Here is a 27,811-nt window from a genome sequence, read left to right as displayed (position 1 = left end):
TTTGTCATCAGATAATGCACATTAAGCTATTGTTTTGGCTGTAACTACCTGAAAGCAGCCTGAGACTGGAGCTTGCCACTGCTACACAAGCTGCATCCTGAATTGTCTTTGTTGTTTGCAGCAACAAGAAGTCATCAAAGTCACCAAGGTGCCTATAAAAATGAAGCTGCACATCGCCTTCTCAGGGCACTGCCTCACTGAACAACATGACCAGTCACTCGCAAGGAATCCATCAGCTTCTACAGGCAGAGAAACGAGCAAAGGAAAGGTTGGAGGAAGCTAAGAAGAGTGAGTAAAGTAAATGTGTTAACAAATGCTTGTTCACTCGCACAGGTGATGAAGGTTGGTTTCCACACAGTGGAAAATCAAACCTGAAGCATTATTGTTTTGAAGGAAAACTAACTCAGTATACACTTTTTACTGGCAATAATCTTACACCAGCATCAAAATTGCAGCAGTTCCATTTGGGAGCAAACAGAAGGGCTTCTGGAAGCAGGAACATGCTTTGTGACCAGTCCTGCAGAGAGCTGCATATATTGTGCTGGAGAAGGCATTGCAAAAAAAATAATAATCTAGGGATAAGGGGTAAGTTTTTTACTCAGAGAGTGGTGAGTGCGTGGAATGGGCTTCCAGTGGCGGTGGTGGAGGCAGAAACGATAGGGTCTTTTAAGAGACTCCTGGATGGATACATGGAGCTTAGAAAAATAGAGGGCTATGGGTAAGCCGAGGTAGTTCTAAGGTAGGGACATGTTCGGCACAGCTTTGTGGGCCGAGGGGCCTGATTTGTGCTGTGGGTTTTCTATGTTTCTATAAGAGTTTTTTTTTTAAATGGCATGTCACTGTTGGACATGTGTTATGTTACCTGCTGAAATTCTGCCTTCAGTCTGCTTGCAAAGTGCTGCACGCTAACAGTTTGCACAAGTATCTGCAAAAGCTCTGGTCTTGTCCAGATCACTGTGCAGCACTGAAAGTCAATGAAAATCAAAATGAACTGTAGATTCTGAAAATACTGGGAACAATCAGAAGGTCAGGTAGCATCTGTGGAAGGAGAAATGGGGATAAAGTTTCAGTTCTGAGATCCTTCATCTGAGACCCTTGACATATCAAATGTTATTTCTGATTTTGTTTCCTGAAGTGCTGTCTGAATTCCTGAAATGTTCCCAACATTGACCTCTTTTAATCGTACATCTGGGGGTCCCTCAAGACAACTGGGCCTTGACAGACACAAGGCACTGGCCTCAGTTTAATGAGGTACAAAATCTTTAAACCATTTGGCCTTTCTGATCTTCTCTTTCTAGAGAAATCTGATGATTCCTCCATTTTTACATCTTTGCCAGTTAAGCAATTCTGGAATCTTCACCTGTGTTTACTCCACCCGGAAATAAATAAATAAATAACTCTGCCTCTCCCTCTCCCTCCCTTCCTCTCTCTCTCCCCATAAAAGACAATGTGACATTTTATTTAATATTCTCATTTCCAAATTAATGAGGGAAGCAATTTGAATTCAAAGTTTGCACTCTCTGTCATGTTAGTCATTGACTTAAAAGCAGTAAACTTTTCCTTCCTAAATGAAATTTTGTTTGCCCGTATTGAAGCCACTGACTCCTGCTGGGCTCAGGCCTTGGAAGCTGCCAGGAGCCCAGCTGTACCTTGCTGAGCCTGGGCACCGAACATTCACAGGTTATCTGGCTCTGGGGAAGAGTGAAGGCGGTGCCGGGAGGGAAGGAAATCGCAGCAGAAGCTGATCTTGCCCTCACTCAACATCTACGCAGCAGCATTTCTGTATCCAGGGGGATAGCAATCAGCAGGGAGACTGGCTCTGCTCCTCTCCTCTAGCCTGGGGCAAAGAGGCCAGTTTGTCACACCCCTTCTGCCAGCTTGGCTGAGCTCAATTCACTCAGCAGCAGCAGCTACAATTCAAAGCATGCGCCATCTGGTCTATGGCTCCATTATCAACTGCCTTTACCAAATGAGACCATCCGGGGAAACGTTGGGGAGATTTTCAAGTCAAGTTTTGACAACTCTCATGAGCCTATAGTGTTTTTATTGATTTATTTTGTGGTCCATACTTTCCCCATTGAAGACCCTAATATAATGGTTCGATATCACTCTGCCTTGGCTCCATATCAATGAATAAGAATTGCCACCCCGAACACTGAGGAGTGTCGATAATGGTGTCAGACTGCAACAGAACACACAACGTGCATTATTCACAAAGTTGTCTGCGAATGGGCATCTTCCTGCAGAATTCAAGCAGCACCCTTTAAATCTCAAGCTTTAAAGTCAAGCTCAAAGGTGAATGCAGAGAAGGATGTATCCCTACCAAGGCTGAGGCAAAAATTTGATTTGTCTCTCCGATCACTAAACCAAAGCAATGAGAATGCTGTGAGTTTCCGCCTATAAACCCGTCACTAAATGGAAGCCTTTAACATTGGGAAATTTCAGACACAATCCAGGTCCATTTCTGTTATGTAGAAGGGTAAGGAAAATAAAGCTGGAACTCCCCAAGTGACCAAGAGGAAGGAGAGTAAAATAATGCAGAGAAAACAAACATACAACAGACAACAGGCTGCTATCACAAGTGTTCACCAGATGATTGTTGAACGTGGCAGAATGAGTTAAGAAAGTTGATTTTTAAAAATCAAGCAGAAACAGGGCTTTATAAGTAGAGGCAGAGAGCAAAGAAGTCATAATGAACATTTGAACCCCATCCAAGTCTGGCACAACTATTCAGAAAAGACATGAAAGCTTTGGAGGGGGTGAAGAAGAAGTTCACTGGAATGAATAAGACACCTTATTTATATTGGAAAAGCTGGGATTGTTCTCATTGGAACAAAAGAAGTTTTGAAGGGACTCATAGTGGTATTTACAATCACTAAGGATATAGCTTCCACCAGCAAACTTAGGACAAAGACTAAAGGTGATTGGCCAAAGAACCAAAAGGGATATGAAGAATGGTCACACACTGTGTGTGATCTGTACAGTACTTCCAAGGTAGATTCATTTGTAGCATTCACAAGGAAGCTGGATAACTATTTGAAAGAAGAGTTTGCAGGGCTTTGGGGAAAAAGTGGAGAGTGTGACTGGCTGGATTGCTCTTGTAATAGAATTAGTACAGACTCAAGAGACTGAGTAGCCCCCCTTTGTGCTGTAACCAATGTGTGATTTGGTAATTCGGAAAGCTTTGGTTCTTCTTTGATTTTTATCACACAATGTAGGGAGATAATTACCCAGATCATACAACCTATTCCTCCACATTTCTCTACACCCCCCACCCCCAGGAGTCACACGTACCCTATAAACTTCATCTGAACGGTAAGAGGAGCTTGGTTCAGTTCAGCACTGAATTTTATTTGTACAATTGCCAAATAAATAATCATCCAAATATGCACTTGTCATTAATTAAAACAATCCCTGTTTGGAAGGTTGGAATGATATGCCTGTGGCAATGATATGCATAAAAGTTTCAGACATCCACAAGGATCTGGACTTTGACCAAATGTGTGTATGATCTCCCAAATATGTATTGAGAAGTGAGTGGCAAGGACTACCGTCTAGCACTTCATCTTCAGCAAACAGTGGGACTCGAATCCGGGTCTGGAACTTCGGTCCCATTAGAATTACACTCAATGTCAAGCTGAACTGCGAACATGATGCTTAGTGATGAAATTGAAAGATATCAGAATTCTGGTAGTTGGCTGTCGTTCGAAAATAGGCAGTAAAATACATGGAAAGTAATGTGTCTAGTCATGCTATAAAGTTGTTATTTCTGATATTGAATCATAGAAGCATATCGGCCTTAACTCTCATCATCTCCACAGCAGTGCCAATCTACTAATCCCATTTTCCAGTCCATCTCATGGCAGTTCACGCGCTCATCTACAGTGGCATGCAAAAGTTTGGGCACCCCGGTCAAAATTTCTGTTACTGTGAATAGCTAAGGGAGTAAAAGATGAACTGATTTCCTTAAGGTATAATGTTAAAGATTACATATTTCTTTAATATTTTAAGCAAGAAAACTTTTTTTTATTTCCATCTTTTACAGTTTCAAAATAACAAAAAAGGAAAAGGGCTCGAAGCAAAAGTTTGGGCACCCTGCATGACAGTACTTAGTAACACCCCTTTTGGCAAGTATCACAGCTTGTAAATGCCTTCTGTAGCCAGTGAAGAGTCTTTCAGTTCTTGTTTGGGAGATTTTCCACTCATTCTTCCTTGCAAAAGGCTTCTAGTTCTGTGAGATTCTTGGGCCGTCTTGCATGCACTGCTTTTTTGAGGTCTATCCACAGATTCTCGATGATGTTTAGGTCGGGGGACTGTGAGGGCCATGGCAAAACCTTCAGCTTGCGCCTCTTGAGGTAGTTCATTGTGCATTTTGAGGTGTGCTTAGGTTCATTATCCTGTTGTAGAAGCCATCCTCTTTTCATCTTTGGCTTTTTTACAGATGGTGTGATGTTTGCTTCCAGAATTTGCTGGTATTTAATTGAATTCATTCTTCCCTCTACCAGTAAATATTCCCCATGCCACTGGCTGCAACACAAGCCCAAAGCGTGATCGATCCACCCCCATGCTTAACAGTTGGAGAGGTGTTCTTTTCATGAAATTCTGCACGCTTTTTTCTCCAAACATACCTTTGCTCATTGCGGCCAAAAGTTCTATTCAAAAAGTTCAAAGGAACATCTAAACAAGCCTGATGCATTTTGGAAACAAGTCCTGTGGACTGAGGGAGTTAAAATAGAACTGTGAATAGACCTCAAAAGAGCAGTGCATGCAAGACGGCCCAAGAATCTCACAGATCTAGAAGACTTTTGCAAGGAAGAATGGGCAAAAATCCCCCAAACAAGAACTGAAAGACTCTTCACTGGCTACAAAAAGCAATTACAAGCTGTGATACTTGCCAAAGGGGGTGTTACTACGTACTGCCATGCAGGGTGCCCAAACTTTTGCTTCGGGCCCTTTTCCTTTTTTGTTGTTTTGAAACTGTAAAAGATGGAAATAAAAAAGTTTTCTTGCTTAGAATATTAAAGAAATGTGTCATCTTTAACTTTATACCTTTTGGAAATCAGTTCATCTTTTACTCGCTTAGCTATTCACAGTAACAGAAATCTTGACTAGGGGTCCCAAACTTTTGCATGCCACTGTAAGTACTTCATAAAAGTTGTGAGAGTTTCTGTCTTCACCACCCCCTCAGGCAATATGTTCTATGTAGATTTCATTTACCTTCTCTGTAAAAAAACTCTACTTCAAATCCCCTCTACTTATGCCCACAAATAGTTTTATAAACCTAGAGCAAGTCACCCTTCAGCCTTCTCAGCTCCAATGAATCAAAGCCAGCCTTTACAGTGTCTCTGCACAAATGCAGTGCTCAACCCAGGTGAATCTCCTCTCCAGTGTAACCACATCCTTCCCGTAATACAATGACCAGAACTGTATATGATACTTCACCAATCTCATGATAAAACTATTTTATGAAAATTTGAGCACCATACTTTTTTCATAGAATGGGAATAATTTCTAATGCACGTGGTCAACATTAAATTGAAAATGTCAAACATGGATGTTCTCAGTTCAGTACAACTGATGTTTCCAAATAACATCATATCATTTTAAAAACAGCACAATGTAGTTGCTATTCACATAATTAATGTCCTTCCCTTTTCAGAGTTGCTGCCACCAGAACTTGCTTGTTAACTGCTCCGTCTCCACAAGCTCACATTACCGTTCTCACATCGACTTCTCATGCAACAGTAGGCTCGGCACGTGCTCTTTCCCACCCTTCCAAACTTCCACAACCCTTAACATGCTTTCCAAATATCATGGCAATTCACTTGTACTTCTTCCAATTTACTGTATTCTCTGCTCACAGTGTGGACCCCTGTGCATTAGACAAGTCAAGTAATTGATGGGGTAGCTGTTTTGCAGGAGACCTCTAGTCAACCCACAAGCATAACTGAGAACCACGCACCTGTCACTTCATTACTCAGGCTCACTCTTCAGCTGCCCACACACTTGGAATGAAGCTCAGTATAGGCTTGAGGAACATCATTTCACAGAGTCGTAGGTACAATGAGAAAACAGGCCATTTGGCCCATTGAATCTGCACCAACTATCAAACACCCATTTACTGTAATCCTGCACTCATTCCGCTTTTTATTCTCCCTCCCTTCTTGTCACTTTAGATTTCTTCACTCACCTACACGCTGGTGGCAATTTACAATGGGCAATTAACCTTCCACATCACAAACCTTTGGGATGTGGGCGGGAACTGGAGTATGTTGGGGGAAATCAAAGCATCTAGAGGAAGTGCCACGTCTGCACGGGTAACAGCAGAGGAAAGGATTGAGCTTGGGTCCCTGTCTCAGTGAGGCAGCGACCACTACCCACTCTACACTGTTACTCTCACTTTCCCACCTGGCAAATTATAGCTGTCAAGAAACAAAAATGATTTCAATAATTCAGAATTTGATTTCAATGAGTTGGGCGCTCCAGATAATCAGCTTTCCTGATATTTTTATTTCAAACCTCCAGTATTCGTCTTGTATCATCAGAACATCTTTTCTTATTTAAACCTCACCTCAATTTCTGCCTCCCCTGCTCCTGTTTCTGAACACTACCACTTGTTTAGTTTCTAACTATTCCCAGTGCTAATGAAAGGAAGCAGGATCCCTGACATCTGTGCAGATGCTGCCTGGCCTGCTGGACTGTTTCTAGCTTCTTCTGCTCTAACTTCTTAATAACAACTCAGCTTTAACTTCATTACATGGTGGTAAAAGGCAAAAGCTCACTGGCTGGTAAACACAAGAAGGTCTGTCACATGTGGCACATTAACTCCGAACAGCACAATTAAATGACTGTGTTGAATTGGATGGCATATGCCAGCTGATCACTCCCTATGGAAGAAGTAAGGGTCTTTTTAAACATCTTCCTTTTATGGTTTCCCAAAGGTGAAACATTCTTTTGTCATGGCCAATCCACAATGAAGGGAAAAAATTGCACAGGCCCCATCAATGCCACACTTGAGTTAAGAACTTAAGAAAAAGGAGAAATAGAAGCAAGAGTAGGCCATTCAGCCCTCAGGATTGCTTCAATAGTCACCAAAATCGAGGCTGGTCTTCCAATTTCCTAGAATGATCATCATATCTCCTATTTCCTTTAATAACCAATGAGGCATGCAACACAGCCCAGTGAAGTTTTCCAGAGTTAGTGAGACCTCATATAGAAAATAGACAGAGCAAAGAACCAGCTTACCTTGCCCCGGGTCACCAGTCTGATAATTCAATTCAAGTCCTGCACAGTCTGATGAGTCATAATTATCCGACACTCACCATTCCCGAGGTTTCCAAAGAGCAGCAACAGTGACTCCAAAATGCTCTGCCGGCCACATTGTAAAGAAGACATCACATTGCATCACCAGACATCAGGCTGCAGATGCTCCAGCTCAAAGCAGCATTTTGTAGAGAGGAAACTGTCTTCTATAATTAGATATTATGCTTTGAGACCTAATGAAAATCATGCACACAAGGGCGGAATCCATGAAGAAAATCAATAAATCATCAAAACGGAATTATTCCCAACATAAGGCAGTGTAACTTACAGAATTCATACTAATCAGTCCAGCTTCCTTCTGTTTTGCAATGCATGATTCCCTTGTGTGCCTTCTGTTTATTAGGCTTGTGGCTCTATTGGTATGAAGCCTTTACCAGGCGTTTTTTTTTGTGAACATTACTTCTAGGGAAGGGAAGACGTCTGAAGCAAGCAAAGGATGAAGCTCAAGCAGAGATAGATCAATATCGTCTGCAAAGGGAGAGAGAGTTTAGACAAAAGCAGGACTCGGTGTGTATTAATGCAAATGAAATGTCTTTAATTGCTGCTTCTTCTGGAAAACTGTGATCAATGAATCATCTTGTTAAAATCAATGCCAATAAATCAAACACTCACTAATCTTGTTTTTTTAAAAAATAAATGTTACAACGAACAATGAAATTTAATAGCTCTTAACAACTGCAGCCAAGTCATTAACTGACAGCTCCAGTTTTGAGTTATCAGCTTCACTGGTAGAGGTATCATTATTTTTTTTTCTGTTGGCCACAAGCGATAGCACTGATTTGGTACCCTGGTGATATTAAAAGTTGCTGTAAAGCAAACAATTTATTTAAATTTGAATGAAAACATATTTTAATTTTCTTAAATAAATATTAGATAAAGCAGACTTTGGCATAGAGAAATCTATTAGCTGCTACTTTGCTGGATATTTAGTAACTGTTGTTAAACATCTATTTAACATGGTGCTGGCGAGTGCCAGTGATTCTGTGGGCATAGCTCTGGTCCCTGCCTTCTCCATATACACTGGGACCAGGTATTTGTGTATATACAGTATATTTTAATTATTTGATGGGCTTCATCAGCAAACCCACCATTTATCACCATCTAATTGCCCTTAAGAAGGCACTGCTGGGCCATCTTCCTGAATCGCTCCAATCCTTCTCTTGAAGGTAATTTCATAGTACTGTTGGATAGGGAGTTCCAGGGTACAAAGCCAGCAATGATGGAAGAGACTATCCTTCCAAATCAGGATGGTGTGCAAGTTGGAGGGAAGCCTGCAGGAGTATGAATCAAGCAGGTTGTTTTGTCCTACGTTATGGGAGCTTCTTAAGTGTTATTAGATTTGCATTTATCTCACCAGTTGAGAGCACTTCGCTCTGGGAAGCTCTTGGGGTGTCAAGCATTGAGCCACTCACCGCATCATTTCCAGTTTCGGGCCTACTTTTTTGGGTATGGCGCTTATGGTCCAGTTGAGTTCCTGGTCAATAGTGACCCTCAAGATTTTAATGTTGGCGAGCTTAGGAAGGGAGGTGCCACTGAATATCAAGGGTAAGTGGTTAGAATTTCTCTTTTTGTAGATGTTTTCCATCTTTCATTTTTATGGCACAAATGTTAATTGCCATTTATCAGCCCAAATGTTACCTCGGACTGCTTCATATTGTGACGAGAATACACATAGATTAAGATGTTAGCTGGCCTGTGCTGGCACCAGTGGAATCAGCAGTTGGTCTGCCACCTGTCTTCAAGAGAAAGAGAGATAAGGAAAACAATGGAGCAGCATTTGGAGATGTTAATGAAGGGATGGGAGAGTTTAACGGAAGGAGAGCTGTCAAGATCGGCTCCCCCTTTGAACCCTGAACTGTTTGAAGTGATGGACAGGTGATGCCCCAGCAGGGGGATAAAAAGGGACAGGTTCGCTAAGGCAAGACACACACAACACCACGAGGTAACGAGACCCTGGAAGCGGTGCGCCTCCCATAAGTCGGTGGGAAGTTTTGGAAGGCTGGTCGCGGGACAAGCCATAGACGCACAGGGTGGAAAGGCACGATCAGCGGGAACCTGGTGTGTGTCCGCCCTTGCCTGGGTGCCAGGTTCACCGCAAAGAAACGATCATATCTGGAAACGGAGGAGTCACGGTCGGTGACCTCAGAAGACATCACAAAGGGCTCACCCGAAAGCTGACTGCGAAGAATAGCGAAGGTCTGTGTGGAAACCGTTTGAATATTCATTTGTTTTGCTCTCTCTCTCCTTCCCCCCCACCGTCCATCTCCCATGGCAGTGATTACTGCGAACTGAACTGAATTCAATTGAACTGAACTTTGCGTCACTTTGAAACTGGTCATTTACCCCTAGACGACGATAGAGCTTGATTGATCCTGTTATCCTAATTCTGTGTACGTGTGTTTATCATTGCTGAACTGTTGCATTTATTATCCGTTTGATTAGAGTACTGTGTTGCTTGTTTCTTTAATAAAACTTTCTTAGTTCTAGTAATCCAGACTCCAACTGAGTGATCCATTTCTGCTGGTTTGGCAACCCAGTTACGGGGTACGTAACAATATGCTGAGGAATTATAAACTGAAGGTCACTGATGAAGCATCTAGATACAGTTGGGCCAAGAACATTGCCATAAAGAATTCCTGCAGTGAAGCCATGAAGTTTAATCTCCAACAAACAGAAACATTTTCCATCATACATTCCACTCTTACCACTGAAGTGTTTCATTGACCACTGAATTTATTTTTACCAGATCCCTTTGATGCCACACACACAAAATGCTGGAGGAACTCAGCATCTATGAAAATGAAGAAGCAATTGATGTTTTGGGCCAAGAGCCCACATCAGGACTAGTACACTTGATCATAGCCTGCTTTGATATCACAGCCAATCACTCATACCTCTGCTCTGGAATTCAGTTATTTTGACCAAGGCTGTCATCAGGTTTGAAATGAGTGGTCCTGGTAAATCTTAAATTCGGCTCCAGTGAGTTATACCTGCCAAATTGCACTGTTGGATCTCACTGTCCACAACTTTGCTGATAATTGAGAGTGGATTGATTGGGCAGCCATTGAATACTCACACTCAGTAATTCAGGAACAGCTTCTTCCCCTCTGCCAGCCGATTCCTGAATGGACATTGAACCCATCACTACTTTTTTTTATTTCTGTGTTTGCATTACTTATTTAACAATTTAATATAGATATACCTACTACATAATTCACAGATTTTTTTCTATTATTATATATTGCATTGTAGTGCTGCTGCAAAGACAACAAATTTCACAACATATGCCCATGATACTAAACCTGATTCTGATCTGATTACTTTATGTGAAAAGGATATACTTGGACAGACCTGAGCTAGAAATCGTGAATGGGAGCTGGGAGTGGAGTCAGGGAGGTGGAAATGGGGAGAGTAAAGATGCCAGAATTCTATTCTATTCTATCAGCACTTTGCACAAGGGACCAATCCAAAAATACATCTTTAATTTAGCAAGAGAAATTTTCCTCACAAGAACTACATGTATAACTTCCAGGTTCAAATACATATTGCTTAGTATACAACATCCTCTTCCTTAGAACTGATGAAGTGGCAGTTCTCAGTCAATGAGGTTACTATCCTTGTCTTACCTTATTACCCCCAGTCTTTAAACAATTACTAGCAACTTCATACTGTACTGTATATACACCCAATGTACCTGTGCACTCCTCGTTAAAATTTTCTGATAGGTTCTGCTGGACACCTGGTAACACTATGGTAGAATATTATGAAAATTCCCAGTGAAATTCAAGATATATAAAAAAGTGAAAGAATGCTCATCTGATTATGCATCAGTTTTGTATTTTGATACTGGACCAGGCTAATTCGACAGATCCTATCTTATAATCACTCTAGTCTATTTGTGTGTTAATTCATGATCTAATTCATCTCATGTTGTGATAGTTGTACCAAAGCAGAACTCCTGTTCATCTGATTGGGTGAGGCAAGATATCAGTCGGAGTGTACATGACTGACCCTATCCCAGGGTAGATGATGGTTAGAAATGTCCTTATTAAACCCAGTTGTCTGATAACTAATCACCAGTGGCTTTGCTACGCGATTAAACAAACCATCTGCTGAGAGAGGACAGGAATTCTTCTCCCACAGCACCTTGGAAGAGCAGTAAAAAGAAGCATAGAAAATTAGAGAAGGACAATTGAATTTCCATAATGTATATACTCTAAATATCGTATTGACATGAAATGTTTCCAAAATGTTTGTGAAGTCCCAAGCATATCTTTCATTTACTATAAACATTGTTCTGCTCTGTCCTAGATCATGGGATCACAAGGTAATCTTTTGGCCAAGGTGGATGAACAAACAAGAACAAGAATAAACGGGCTTATAAGTCACCATGGGCAGAACAGTGAGACGGTCCTGCAAAAGCTCTTGGGAATAGTTTGTGAAATCAAACCAGAAATTCATGTCAATTACAGAGAAGCTGGCTCACATTGACTGGAAAGCTGATGATGAATTAAACTTCATCAAACTAATGCCATGCAAACACTGAAGATGGCAAACACTGGATGATGTGTATTTTATGAAAAGTATTTTACCCTTTTAATTGTGAATGCCTTGGGATTTGTTCCTATTATTAAGGGGCTATATAAGTGTAAGAATTCGCCTCTAATTTCTCTTTTAATCTCTAACAGAGAGGGTAACAGGAACAAGCCATTCAACTTCCAGACTTTATTCTGTCAATTAGTTAGAGCACGCATGATCCTTGTCTTGGTGGTGTCCTGTGACTGCACATCACATCCCTCACATTTAACCACTCCCCCATTATCCCAACTCTTATCGACTTTCTGCTTTGCCTTATAGAACTTAACAAACACCAGAAATTCCAATCACAGAGGATTTTTTAAAATTTCACTATTTAATATTCTCATTTCTGGACTATTATAATTAACTGGCCACAGTGTTGCACCTCATTCACTTATTAAACAAAATTCACTGAACAGAAATGGTTAATACTGAAGAAATGTTTTAAAATTATCACGTGCATTAAAATATAGTAATATTGTGCCTCAAATTTAGGGTTAACTATTTCAATTCATATTTTCTTCCATTAAATCAGCATTTTGAATGTTATAATTGTTTAAGCAAATTTTCCAAAATCTCATTTTGATTCACTTTAGTTGTTGGTGATATTAGCCTGACACCAGGTTCAGCTCCCGAAATATGTGTTCTCCTCTTACACTTGGGATCACAGTTCTAAGCAGCAACAGACTTTACATTTTCTGTGCTCTGTGTGATCACAGTTTGATGGATTTGACATCCAACATGGATGGGCCAGATTTCTGTGTTTGTGGTATTGCCTTGTTATGAGCCAGTGGGCAGGCATTTAGAGGAAATCGCCACAAATATCATGCTTTTCTCAAAAATAGGTGACATTCCAGGAATTGATATGTAACAACCCTTATGATCCTTTTAAAATTATTTGAATTCTTCGTCTATGGGTTAGCTTTCTGGGAGGCAGGTGTCTCCCACAGCTCCCGGCACTTACACTCCAACAGCTCTGTTTTTCCGATCTGTAGATCCCACTTTATCCGGGTTCAGTAAATCTGTCACTGGGAGAAGGCGGCAGGCGTAGCAATTTATTTGCCATTAGTTGACTCATGGGCCCCGGTTTCTTCTGTACAAGCTACAATAGTGCCAGTTTGATCAAAGCAGCTTATACCTCGTCCGGCATATTTTGAAAGGCTCGGGTATACAGTCACTAGTTGCCCTGGTGACTTCCTCTCAGTGGTCCAGGGATGCAACCAGCAGTTGTTTTTAATTTGTTTGCATTTCAACCTTTCAGGTGACATTTTATTTCCTTGATATCGGGGAAAAGCTTTGCTTTGATGTGTATAGGACATGTATAGACCATCCACGACAAGCACCCATGATTTACGTATTAATTAGTCATAGTGCAGAGAAACAGACAGAGCAGGAAACATGTGTTTGAGAATCCAGCGATGCTCTCCCACTTTTTTCTGTCCTTTTTTAAAAGAAAAATCAGAAGCATTAATGTAGATAGCTGCAAAAAATAGCCAGACACAAGCCTCAGTGTGACAGGTAATTCATTGAAGCTGATATATTAAGATAAGCTTTCAGAATGAGTTTTCTTTTGTGCTACTTGTAATCAATATTGAAAAAAAGGATACAAATCAAAATGCCAAGGGAACATCTCATTTGTGCACTTGAGTTTCATTCTCTTAATAACTCAACATAAAGGATACACAAGCCTACATCAAGGAGATGGGGATATCAATTCTCCGCCTGTTTTATCTCTTAGTGGAGGAAAATTGCTATTGGTGACATTCACTGGATCGCAGTGGTAATTAGTGGAAATGTGTGAATTAAGTCATCTTAACAGTCTGCTAAATTACTTTGAAGTGCTTCCCAAATGCTGGTTTATTTCTGTCAGGCGAAGGTGTATTTTGAAACCCTATTATTCTTGTTTCAGTTAAGGTAATTATGCTTATTTTTGTGCACAAATCCCCAGATGATGTCACTGAAGTTCAGCTTCCTAATAATAAAAAAATGAGAACGGAATTATTTCATCCATTTTTTTTCTTGTGCCATTCCTCTGAAAAATCTAGTTCAAAACTGCTGCATAGCATCTTCCACATTTGTATCTTACTTTTGTTCTTGCCAGCAGCATTTTTATCTTCAGTCAAAGGCCATTGGCGAAAGACACAGTACATAGCATGTGTTGTACTTCGGAGGTACAGTGTGAGGAGTTGCCTCTGAGAGAAATCCAAACAAGGCTCCATCCAACCACACTGACACATTACTTGGATAGATAGGGGTTCTTTTGCACAGTGGCAGCCATTCTGGTGGCAACTATCCAATAATCCTTCCTCAAACTTCATCAACCGATCATTGATCCAACAACTGACTTTGGGATCTGATGTAATGTTCTTCAAAACAGGAGATACTCTAAATGCAAGCCTATTTTTGATGTAGCTCTTTTCTAGTTTTGTAATACAGTCGTACTTTTCCACTGTATTGTTGCACAAGCAACGCTGAACACAAGAATAATGCAAAAGAAAGGCAGATTCCCTTCAAAGAGAAAGCATCCGATCATCCATCACAAAACGATATACTCTTAAGACTGAATGCATTGATCCTGCAGCTATAAAAATGAACTTTCAGGAAGTGGGCAACAGTGGTCCAAGTGACATTATTCGCCCTTCCCCTTGCCCCTGAGGAAGTTTCTTCTGCTGGAATAGTTGTGTGACGAAGATGCTCCATGGTGTTTTTGAGCAGGAGATCCAGGAGCTTGTGCCAGCAATTTGAGGATGTGAAGTGTAAAGGAAGTATTCAGGCTGGCTGCAGTTAAATTTTTCTTTGGTAATTCCCAACTTTGATTGTACCGCAGCCACAATTTATTAGGATAGGAAAGCCAAAGTCAAAAGTTGCATCTGCTGCCTGTGAATTTTGGGAGCTCACCAGAAAGATAGGATTAGTTTACATCAGCACTTTTTCAGCATTGCTAATACTTGGAGAGCCGAACAGGAGTTGAAACATGTACTCAGTTGGCTCCTGTTAGCTGCTATAAATGAGATACTGTGCTGTGCTTTTGACGTTGGAACTCAGTGTCTGCGATTAACTGCCATTTATTCACTTTAACAATCCAATTCCTAAATTCCCAAACCCTGTCACCAGGGACAAATGTAGTGATGAATGAAATTTGGCTCCGTACCCGTCCTGTCCTTCAAAAATATGTCATTAACTGCACCGTTCTTAGGGATGCCCCAAGGCTGTGAATGTTGTGAATAAAGAGCAGGTCCTTTACAATAACCTGGGTGATTTCAGTAACACAGGCAAAATACTTTCTGGCGTTGATAGGGTAGATGCAGGACCGATGTCTGGTTTGGCTGTGGGGCCTAAAGCCTTGGTGTCAAGGTCTTAGAAGATGGAGTTGGACATTCATGACAGAGATGAGAAGATATTTCTTTCACTGAGCCTGTGCTGAACGCTCAGAATCTTTGCAAAGGAGCATCTCCCACACCTGAATTCCCTTGGTGGTCAAATTAGTCTGGTTTCACGCTGTCAGCTGGAATTCATTATTGCAGAGCCTAGAGATGAAGAGAGGCCTGGGTGTCCTCGTACATGATTCACAAAAGGTGAGTAAAACGTTATCATTTATTGAGAGGGGAGTGGAGTGTAAAATTTATATTGGGAAATTCCCCTTCCTTTCACTCTCTGCCATCACAACATTTCTGCCACAGTTAGCCCAACTTACATTAAATTTTGATTAATGTCTTTTGAACAATTCCTTCTCACAATCTTTATATTCCCTCGACTACAATGGAAAGCAGGTTATGCTCCTATTAGTCAGTGCACCGGTGAGTTCACATTTTTGTAAAGCAGAGGTGCAGTGATCCTCAGTAAGCAAAGAAACAGAAGTGTTTCTTTTCATGGCATACAGTGCCTGGGTGGTGGTTTTGCGTGGCTCTAAAAGAGCTTAGTCGGTACTTGAGAAAGACAAGCTGTCCATCCATGTACAGTAACATAAAGGCAATGAGCTGAGGTATGAGGGTTGAAAACAGCAGCACAGAGCAGATGGGCTGATTGGTCTGGGTTGCTTGTCGTATACTCTCCATCTGCCTATTTAAAAATACCCCAGTTGAGGTAAATGTAGAGCCCCCAACCTGCCCCCCCACACACACACATATACACACACACACACACCCACACACACCATCTCTCTCTCTCACACACACAAACACACACCCACACACACACACCATCTCTCTCTCACACACATACCTCTCTCTTTCTCGCCTTTCTCTCTCACACACACACACCATCTCTCTCACAGACACACACCTCTTCTCTCTCTCACAGACACACACACACCTCTTCTCTCTCTCACAGACACACACACACCTCTTCTCTCTCTTACACACATACACACAACACACAAACCCTCTCGCTCACACACACACACTCACACACCATCTCTCTCTCACACACGCACACGCCATCTCTCTCTCACACACGCACACGCCATCTCTCTCTCACACACAATCTCTCTCACACACACCATCTCTCTCTCATACACATGCAGACACCATCTCTCTCACACACACACACACCATCTCTCTCTCTCACACACACACACACACACAGACACAGCATCTCTCTCTCACACACACACACCTCTCTCTCTCACACACACACACCATCTCTCTCACACACACACACCATCTCTCTCACACACACACCATCTCTCTCTCTCTCACACACACACACCATCTCTCTCTCTCTCACACACACACCATCTCTCTCTCTCACACGCACACACCATCTCTCTCTCACACACAATCTCTCTCACACACACCATCTCTCTCTCATACACATGCAGACACCATCTCTCTCACACACACACACCATCTCTCTCTCTCTCACACACACACACACAGACACAGCATCCCTCTCTCACACACACACACCTCTCTCTCTCACACACACACACACCATCTCTCTCACACACACACCATCTCTCTCTCTCTCACACACACACACCATCTCTCTCTCTCACACACACACACCATCTCTCTCTCTCTCACACATACACACGATCTCTCTCACACACATCTCTCTCACACACACGATCTCTCTCTCTCACACACACCATCTCTCTCTCATACACATGCAGACACCATCTCTCTCACACACACACACACCATCTCTCTCCCTCACACACACACACACAGACACAGCATCTCTCTCTCACACACACACACCTCTCTCTCTCACACACACACACACCATCTCTCTCTCTCTCACACACACACACCATCTCTCTCTCTCACACACACACACCATCTCTCTCTCACACACGCACACACCATCTCTCTCTCACACACAATCTCTCTCACACACACCATCTCTCTCTCATACACATGCAGACACCATCTCTCTCACACACACACACCATCTCTCTCTCTCTCACACACACACACACAGACACAGCATCTCTCTCTCACACACACACACCTCTCTCTCTCACACACACACACACCATCTCTCTCACACACACACCATCTCTCTCTCTCTCACACACACACACCATCTCTCTCTCTCACACACACACACCATCTCTCTCTCTCTCTCTCACACATACACACGATCTCTCTCACACACATCTCTCTCACACACACGATCTCTCTCTCTCACACACACACAGCATCTCTCTCTCTCACCATCTCTCTCTCACACACACACCATCTCTCTCTCTCTCTCTCTCTCACCATCTCTCTCTCACACACACCATCTCTCTCACACACACACACTCACCATTTTTCTCTCTCTCTCTCATACACATGATCTCTCTCTCACACACACGATCTCTCTCACACACACACGATCTCTCTCACATACACACAGACAGCATCTCGCTCTCTCACACACCATTTTCTCTCACACACACACCTCTCTCACACACACACACACCATCTCTCTCTCTCATACACACGATCTCTCTCTCTCACGCACACCTCTCTCTCTCTCATACACACGATCTCTCTCTCTCACGCACACCTCTCTCTCTCTCTCACAAACACGATCTCTCTCTCTCTCACACACACACACACACACACACAGCAGTTCCAGCTACTGTTCACACAGAGTTTGGGAGGACTACTGCTGCAAAGCAGGGTGTTCCTACTTCTCACCTCCATACCAGCAAATACCACGGTGGCTTCCAGTGTGAGGCCGTCCAATTAGTGCACGGAGAAATAGAGATGCCACCCACTGTGTTCATTCCAGTTCCCTAGATGTTCTTCGTAAATATATGTCGAGCATTTTTTGCTGTTGAAGACTCAGAATTCACAGTCATCTTCTGCTTCAAACCCTGACTAATGGCTGTCAGATATGTAGATTTTTTTTTGTTGAAAGCCTTTTACAAACTAAAACAAATCTTAAAAATACACCACAGAAGTGCCTCATTATAAAGACCACGTGATGTGTATCAGTAGGACTGTGGTACCCATTACACAGAAGGTTTATATTATTTAGCGATACAAAGCGGAATAGGCCCTATCAGCGCTTTGACCTGCACCGCCCAGCAATCCCCAATCTAACGTTCTGGGAAATAAAAAAACCTTAACAAGTATTCCAGGAAGAGTTCACGGAAGAAAACATGCTCTTTCAGTGGCTCTCAAAGACAACGAAAGTTGGAAGCTGTGTTGCATAAATAACAAGACAAATTTGGAATAATTGATCCATGCCAATATTATTGCTGGTATTTTCTGCTATATGGATATGTTCACACTGCACAGTGTGTCTCCACAATACATTCCCCAATCAGTAAAATAATATTGTTACAAACAGTTTATTCACCTCACTCATCTATTCACTCAGTCATCATGAGGATGAACACCAGCTTTGAAAGAAGTTGTTGTCGTTCCTTTCTGAACCTTGTGGCACATCGGGCGGCAACCATACCACTTCATAGAAAAATAGAAAACCTACAGCACAATACAGGTCCTTCAGCCCACAATGCTGTGCTGAACATGTACTTACTTTAGAAATTACCTAGGGTTGCCCATAGCCATCTGTTTTTCTAAGCTCCATGTACCTATCCAGAAGTCTCTTTAAAGACCCTATCGTATCCACCTCCACCACCGTCACTGGCAGCCCATTCCACGCACTCACCGCTCTCTGAGTAAAAAAACTTACCCTTGACATCTCCTCTGCACCTACTTCCAAGCACCTTAAAACTGTGCCCTCTCGTGTTACCCATTTCTGCCCTGGGAGAAAGCCTCTGACTATCCACACGATCAATGCCTCTCATCATCTTGTACACCTCTATCTGGTCACATCTCAACCCCCTCCGTCACTCCAAAGAGAAAAGTCAGAGTTCACTCCACCTATTCTCATAAGGCATGCTCCCTAATCCAGGCAACATCCTTGTAAATCTCCTGTGCACCCTTTCTATAGTTTCCACATCCTTCCTGTAGTGAGGTGACCAGAGCTGAGCACAGTACTCCAAGTGGGGTCTGACCAGAGTCCTATAAAGCTGTAACATTACCTCTTGACTCTTAAGCTCAATCCCACGATTGATGAAGGCCAATGCACCATATGTCTTCTTAACCACAGACTCAACCTGCGCAGCAGCTTTGAATGTCCTACGGACTCGGACCCCAAGATCCCTCTGATCGTCCACACTGCCAAGAGTCTTACCATTAATACTATATTCTGCCATCATATTTGACCTACCAGAATGAATCACCTCACACTTATCTGGGTTGAACTCCATCTGCTACTTCTCAGCCCAGTTTTGCATCCTATTGATGTCCTGCTGTAACCTCTGATAGCCCTCCACATGAACCACAACACCCCCAACCTTTGTGTCATCAGCAAATTTACTAACCCATCCCTCCACTTCCTCATTCAGGTCATTTGTAAAAACCACGAAGAGAAGGTCCCAGAACAGATCCCTGAGGCACACCACTGGTCACTGACCTACATGCAGAATATGACCCGTCTACAACCACTCTTTGCCTTCTGTGGGAAAGCCAATTCTGGATCCACAAAGCAAGGTCCCTTTGGATCCCACGCCTCCTTATTTTCTCAATAAATCTTTCATTGGGTACCTTATCAAATGCCTTGCTGAAATCCATATACACTACATCTACTCCTCTACTTTCATCAATGTGTTTAGTCACATCCTCAAAAAATTCAATCTGGTTCATAAGGCATGACCTACCTTTGACAAAGCCATGCTGACGATTCCTAAACATATTATGCCTCTCCAAATGTTCATAAATCCTGTCTCTCAGGGTCTTTTCCATCAACTTACCAACCACTGAAGTTAACATTTGTCTGTTTTCCACGAGGTTTAGTTGCTCACTTGACACTCAACCCAGCACAAATGGAAAACGTACAAGGAGCCGGCCGGACTTGAACCTGGGACCACTTGCCTGGAAGTCTGGTGTGCATACCACTATACCACCGGTCAGCTTTTGAAGGAAGTTAATGGACAGCAAAAGCTGGCAAAAGTAAAGCAGGCAACCATCACATTAAATGGGCAGTGCCAGATGTATTCGGCTTAAGGTAGCTCCCAAAGTCAACAGGCAGTAAGATGACCACAGCCTATCAAAGAAAATTCATGAGCTGAACATGAGAATGCACAGAAAGCTGAATTTGTAGTTCCCCATCCACACTGTAGAAATGGATTTCCCAAGATTTATTCTCAAGTGACAGACTTCAATAACAGAGGGCACAAAGATCATGCTCAGAGGTTCATTCCTCAACTCTTCTTTTCCCCTTAACGCTTGATTTGCCCCCTCATCTTCTCATCAGTTGCTGAGACATTTCAGTTTGAAGATGAAGATGTGACCTTTAATGCCTTTGTGTGCCTAAAATAAGTTGGATTGGCAGAAGATGGAATAATTATTTTTTTAAACCAACGAACTCGCACCTTAGCCCAGATGAAAACCATTTCCAGCATCCGGTCTTTTTTAAGTCAGAGCAAGAGGCTGAGAATGAAGGAGTAAAGGAATCTCAGAGAGAAGTCTTTTTTTTTTACACTGCTCGGGGAAAAGAGGCTAGACTGCGCAGGCACGTGACGTGGAGCGCCAAAGGTTTAAAAAAAAAAGACCACCATATACAGTGGGCAGCATTCAGAGCGGGCAGCGGAGTGAGAGGGAGCAGAGTGGGATGGCCTTGGCTCAACAGGCTTCAGCATGAATAGGCAGAGGTGAAGGTAGGTTTTCGATAAGTTTTGTTTTGTTTGTTTAGAGTAGAGAGAATGCCAGGCAGGATGTTGGAATGCTCCTCTTGCAGGATGTGGGAAGTCAGGGAGCCCTCCGGTGTCCCTGACAACGACACCTGCAAGAAGTGCATCCAGCTGCAGCTCCTAACAAACCGCAGGAGCTGGATGACCTCCGGATCATTCGGGAGAATGAGGTGCTTATAGATAGTAGCTTCAGGGAGGTAGTTACACCAAAGGAGCAGCCCACAGGTAATTGGGTTACCGTCAGGCGAGGGAAGGGGAAAGGGCAGGCAGAGCAGGGTTACCCTGTGGCCATTCCCCTCAACAACAAGTATACCGATTTGGATACTGCTGGGGGTGGGGGGGGGTGATGAATTACCTGGGACAAGCTGCAGCAGCCAGATCTCTGACACTGAGTTTGGTTGCGGTAGTGATAGGGGACTCGATAGTTAAAGGTACAGATAGGAGGTTCTGTGGTCGTGACAGAGACTCCCGGATGGTTTGTTGTCTCCCGGGTGCCAGGGTCAAGGATGTCTCTGATAGCGTGCACAGCATTCTGAAGTGGGAGGGTGATCAGCCAGATGTCATGGTACACATCAGTACCAATGACGTAGGAAGAAAGAGTGAGGAGGTCCTGGAGAGTGAGTATAGAGAGCTTGGTAGGAAGTTAAAAAGCAGGACCTCGAGGGTGGTAATCTCAGGATTGCTACCTGTGCCACTGCCAGTGAGGGTAAGAATAGGATGCTCTGGCGGATGAACACGTGGCTGATGGACTGGTATGGGGGCAGGGTTCCAGATTTCAGGATCATTGAGACCTCTTCTGGGGCAGGTGGGACCTGTACAAGAGAGACGGGTTACAACTGAACCACAAGGGGACCAATATCCTCGCAGGGAGGTTTGTTAGTGCTATTGGGGAGGGTTTAAATTAGATTTACAGGGGGATGGGAACCAGAGTGCCAGAGCAGATAGTGGAGCAGGGGTAAAAATAAATGATGTTAAAAGTACATGCAAAGTCACAAAGAGAAGGGTTGTGTGTGGTGGTAATAATCTTCTGAGGTGTGTCTATTTCAATGCAAGGAGTATTGTGGGGAAGGCAGATGAACTGAGGCCATGGATTGACACATGGAATTACGACATTATAGCCATTAGTGAAACTTGGCTACAGGAGGGGCAGGACTGGCAGCTTAATGTTCCAGGGTTCCGATGTTTCAGACATGATAGAGGCAGAGAAATGAAGGGTGGTGGGATGGCATTGCTAGTCAGGGAAAATGTTACAGCAGTGCTCAGGCAGGACAGATTAGAGGGCTTGTCTACTGAGGCCATATGGGTGGAGCTGAGAAACAGGAAAGGTATGACCACATTAATGGATTTGTATTATAGACCACCCAATAGTCAGCGAGAATTGGAGGAACAAATCTGCAGAGAGATAGCAGACAACTGCAGGAAACATAAAGTTGTGATAGTAGGGGATTTTAATTTTCCACATCTTGATTGGGACTCCCATACTGCTAAAGGTCTAGACAGGTTAGAGTTTGTAAAATGTGTTCAGGAAAGTTTTCTAAATCAATATATAGAAGCACCAACTAGAGAGGATGCAATATTAGATCTCCTATTAGGAAACGAGTTAGTACAGGTGACGGAAGTGTGTGTAGGGGAACACTTTGGTTCCAGTGATCATAACACTATTAGTTTCAACTTGATCACGGATAAAGATAGATCTGTTCCTCAGGCTGAGGTTCTAAACTGGAAAAAGGCCAAATTTGAAGAAATGAGAAAGGATCTAAAAAGCGTGGATTGGGACAGGTTGTTCTCTGGCAAGGATGTGATTGGTAGGTGGGAAGCCTTCAAAGGATAAATTTTGAGAGTGCAGTGTTTGTATGTTCCTGTCAGGATTAAAGGCAAAGTGAATAAGAAAAAGGAACCTTGGTTCTCAAGGGATATTGGAACTCTGATAAAGAAGAAGAGAGAGATGTACGACATGTATAGGAAACAGGGAGCAAATAAGGTGCTTGAGGAGTATAAGAAGTGCAAAAAAAAAACTGAAGAAAGAAATCAGGAGGGATAAAAGAAGACATGAGGTTACTTTGGCAGTCAAGGTGAAGGATAATCCAAAGAGCTTCTACAGGTATATTAAGAGCGAAAAGATAGTAAGGGATAAAATTGGTCCTCTTGAAGATCAGAGTGGTCGACTATGTATGGAACCAAAAGAAATGGGGGAGATCTTAAATGGTTTTTTTGCATCTGTATTTACCAAGGAAACTGGCATGGAGCCTATGGAAATAAGGCAAACAAGTAGTGAGGTCATGGAACCTATACAGATTGAAGAGGAGGAGGTGCTTGCTATCATGAGGCAAATCAGAGTAGATAAATCCCCAGGACCTGACAGGGTATTCCCTCGGACCTTGAAGGAGACTAGTGTTGAAATTGCAGGGGCCCTGGCAGATATATTTAAAATGTCGGTATCTACGGGTGAGCTGCTGGAGGATTGGAGGATAGCTCATGTTGTTCCGTTGTTTAAGAAAGGCTCTAAAAGTAATCCAGAAAATTATAGGCCAGTAAGTTTGACGTCAGTAGTGGGTAAATTATTGGAAGGAGTACTAAGAGATAGGATCTACAAGTATTTGGATAGACAGGGACTTGCTAGGGAGAGTCAACATGGCTTTGTGCATGGTAGGTCACGTTTAACCAATCTATTAGAGTTTTTTGAGGAGGTTACCAGGAAAGTGAATGAAGGGAAGGCAGTGGATGTTGTCTACATGGACTTCAGTAAGGCCTTTGACAAGGTCCCGTATGGGAGGTTAGGAAGATTCAGTCGCTAGGTATACATGGTGAGGTGGTAAATTGGATTCGACATTGGCTCAATGGGAGAAGCCAGAGAGTGGGAGTGGAGGATTGCTTCTCTGAGTGGAGGCCTGTGACTCGTGGTGTGCCACAGGGATCAGTGCTGGGTCCATTGTTACTTGTCATCTATATCAATAATCTGGATGATAATGTGGTAAATTGGATCAGCAAATTTTTTGACGATACAAAGGTTGGAGGTGTAGTGGACAGTGAGGAAGGTTTTCAGAGCCTGCAGAGGGATTTGGACCAGCTGGAAAAATGGGCTGAAAAAATGGCAGATGGAGTTTAATACAGACAAGTGTGAGTTATTGCACTTTGGAAGGACAAACCAAGGTAGAACATACAAGGTAAATGGTAGGGCATTGGGAGTGCAGTAGAACAGAGGAATCTGGGAATACAAATACAAAATTCCCTAAAAGTGGCATCCCAGGTAGATAGGGTTGTAAAGAGATCTTTTGGTACATTGGCCTTTATAAATCAAAGTACTGAGTATAGGAGTTGGAATGTTATGGTGAGGTTGTATAAGACATTGGTGAGGCCGAATTTGGTGTATTCTGTGCAGTTTTGGTCACCTAATTACAGGAAGGTTATTAATAAGGTTGAAAGAGTGCAGAGAAGGTTTACAAGGATGTTGCCGGGACTTGAGAAACTGAGTTACAGAGAACGGTTGAATAGGTTAGGACTTTATTCCCTGGAGCGTAGAAGAATGAGGGGAGATTCGATAGAGGTATATAAAATTATGATAGGTCTAGATAGAATGAATGCAAGCAGGCTTTTTCCATTGAGGCTAGGGGAGAAAAAAAAACCAGAGGACATGGGTTAAGGGTGAAGGGGGAAAAGTTTAAAGGGAACATGGGGGGGGGCTTCTTCACACAGAGAGTGGTGGGAGTGTGGAATGAGCTGCCAGATAAAGTGGTAAATGTGGGCACACTTTTAACATTTAAGAAAAACTTGGACAGGTACATGGATGAGAGGTGTATGGAGGGATATGGTCCAGGTGCAGGTCAGTGGGACTAGGCAGAAAAATGGTTCGGCACAGCCAAGAAGGGCCAAAAGGCCTGTTTCTGTGCTGTAATGTCTGGTTCTACAAGAATGAATCGGGTCAGCAGTACTGTTGCTGAGCAAGTGGTGTAATGGGGCAGTCATGTGGGAGAGGGCAAGTAGCAGCAGTGAGGCAGCAATATCACTCTGAGAGAGGGCAAATAGTCATCAGCAGGGGAGTGGGGAAGACTAGGGCAGGATGGGGTAGAGTACAGGGTTGTGCTATGAGGGAGTGGAGAGGAGCAGAAAGGGTTGAATGAAAAGGGAGGGAGGTGAGGCTTCATAGTTCTCTGACTAGAATAAACCATCTTTTGTTCTTTGATGCTTTCTGGGGTCAACAGTTTGACATTCAGCCTCAATACCACCTGTCTTACTCCTGGCAGCAAACAGCCAGAAGAGGAAGTGGTCAGAGAAGAATGTGGGTGTGATATCAGTCGATTTAACCGTAAGTATTTTGGAGGCAAAGAGGAAGTCTAACAGATCTTGACCAAATGTAACAGTGCTGTGTCAAACTACAGGTGGAAAAGAGAGAAAATGTGAAGGAGAGAGAGGGGGGAAACAGGAGGAGAGAGCAAGGAAGAGAGAGAGAGAAAGGGGGTAGAGAGAGGGAGAGGGTAGGGAGAGAGGGGGAGAGGGGGAGAGGGGGGTGGGGGGTAGAGGGGGAGTAGAGGGGGGTAGAGGGGGGGAGGGGGGAGAGGGGGGAGGGGGGAGAGTGATAGTTTAACTTCTGAAAGTGAATAATTTTCTTTCTCTCTCTCTCTCTCTCTCTCTCTCTCTCTCTCTCTCACTCACTATCTCTATATCTCTTCAAACAGCCTGAAGTCTTCCGTTCATAAAAGCTGATGATATCCATATATACTCAGTGGCCAATTATTGGGTAAACCTGTACATCTGCTAATTAATGCAAATATATAACAGCCAATCGAGTGGCAACAACTCAATGCATAAAAGCACACAAACATGATCAAGAGATTTAGTAGTTGTTCAGACCAAACAGCAAAATAGGGAAGAAATGTGATCTAGATGAATGATTGCTGGTGCCAAATGGGGTGGTTCCTAGTATCTCAGAAACTGCTGGTCTCCTGGGTTTTCATGCACAATAGTCTTCAAGTTTGCAGAGAACTGTGCAAAAACTACCCAGTAAGCAGCAGTTCTGTGGGCAAATGTGGTCAGAAAAAGGTCAGGGGAGACGGGTTGGACTGGTTTGAGCTGACAGGAAGGCTGAGTGTATTATGAATTGCACCAAGAGGGAGGAAGGAAGGGAGTACGGCTCTGAACCAGAGGGCTTATCCACAGAGAAGGTGCCACCTGGAGCTCACTGCCTGAGAGGGTGGTGGGAGTAGACATTCTTATAACCTTTGAAAAGTATCTGGTTGAGCTCTCGAGTCACCAAAGCATCGAAGTTTGGTAAATGGGAATAGTATGAATAGGTACTTGATGGTACCAGCATGAACACACTGAGCCGAAAGGCCTAACGTATATGCTGCATACTCTATGGCTCTAGCATCAGCATGCACCCACGTGTGGCCCGCAGCCAATGACAGCAGCGTTGCCATGAGAACTCAGCAAGATTCCAATCCCTCACCTCTCTGGCCAGTCCCTGCCGTACCCTGCAGAGAGGATCTCCAGACACGTGGTGGGCCATTGCCTCATGTGGCGACAGCCCATGAACAATCATAACATGAGCAGTGGGAAAAGAGAGGAGGGGGACAAATAACTGGCAGCCTTTTCTCCCCACACTAAAAGAGAGGTCGCCAACAGTTCACTGTGTTGCCACAAGGATGTCACATTAGCAACAAGTCTAGCAACTTCCAACTTTCCCTCTGTTACTGACCATCATGGTGAACAAGCACAGTTAATAGCCAACACCAAATTAATGTTCAAATGCAAATCAAAGTATGCAATATTAATTAGAAAATCAACCAGTGAACCTCGTGCCTGTTTTCCATACACCTCCGAGGGCCCAAGTGTTTCTAAAGAGTTTTACCCCATATTTTTCCACATTTCCTTATGACATCAAAGGAAACCATTTTGGCCTACCAAGTCCTCCCAGCTCATCACTTCCTTGGAAGTTTAAGGAGATTCAGCATTAATTGATGACTCTAACAAACATCGCCAAATGTACGGTGGAAAGCAATCTGGCTAGTTTCATCATGGTGTGGTATCAGAAGTCCAATGCACAGGAATGCAAAAGGCTACTGAAGCTAGGGGACCCAACCAGTTCTTCACAGGTACAACTCTGTACCCCCACACACCATCAAGGACACCTACATCTACAAGAAGTGATGTCTTAAGAAGGTGACGTCCACCACTGGATCCACAATCCAAGCCATTCCCTCTCCTCATTGCTGCCAGCGGGCAAGAATCAGAATCAGGTTTAATATGTCTTGAAATGTGTTGCCTTTGTGGCAACAGTACAGTGCCATACATAATAATAGAGAGAAAAAATGTGGCTTATAGTAAGTATACATATATTTCAAAATAGCTAAATTAAGTAAGTAGTGCAAATCTAAAAATATAAAAAAAAGTAGTGAGGTAGTGTTCAGAGGTTCAACATCCATTCAGAAAACAGATGGCAATGGGAAGAAGTTGTTCCTGAATCATTCAGTGTGTGTCTTCCAGCTCCTGTACCTCCTTCCTGATGGTAACAACAAGAATAGGGCAGGTCCTGGGAAATGGGGGTCCTTAATAGCAGATGCAGCCTTTAAGAAACAGATGAAGGCTGGAGGGTTAAGGGCAGGGTACATTGATATCCTAGCCTCTAGAGTAGGGATTCCCAATCTTCTTTTATGGCATGGATCCTTATTGTTGAAGAAGGAGTATGTGGACCCCAGATAGGGAACCCCTGCTCTA

At 43.1% G+C, this 27,811-nt stretch overlaps 1 protein-coding gene across 1 annotated transcript; it reads left to right on the top strand.

Moving 5' to 3' along the window:
- Nucleotides 1–203: 203 nt before the first annotated feature.
- Nucleotides 204–13,892, top strand: LOC134355143 (V-type proton ATPase subunit G 3-like). Its single transcript, XM_063064920.1, has 3 exons — nt 204–288; nt 7,730–7,830; nt 11,635–13,892. Exons 1-3 carry the CDS (start codon nt 207–209, stop codon nt 11,812–11,814), a joined length of 363 nt encoding a protein of 120 aa, XP_062920990.1. The 5' UTR covers nt 204–206; the 3' UTR covers nt 11,815–13,892.
- The last annotated feature ends 13,919 nt before the right edge of the window (nt 13,893–27,811 follow it).

The sequence above is a fragment of the Mobula hypostoma genome, chromosome 12 (assembly GCF_963921235.1).
Source record: "Mobula hypostoma chromosome 12, sMobHyp1.1, whole genome shotgun sequence".
NCBI lineage: Eukaryota > Metazoa > Chordata > Chondrichthyes > Myliobatiformes > Myliobatidae > Mobula > Mobula hypostoma.
Note: the sequence above shows the minus strand (reverse complement) of the source record. Positions and strands in the feature narration are given on the sequence as shown.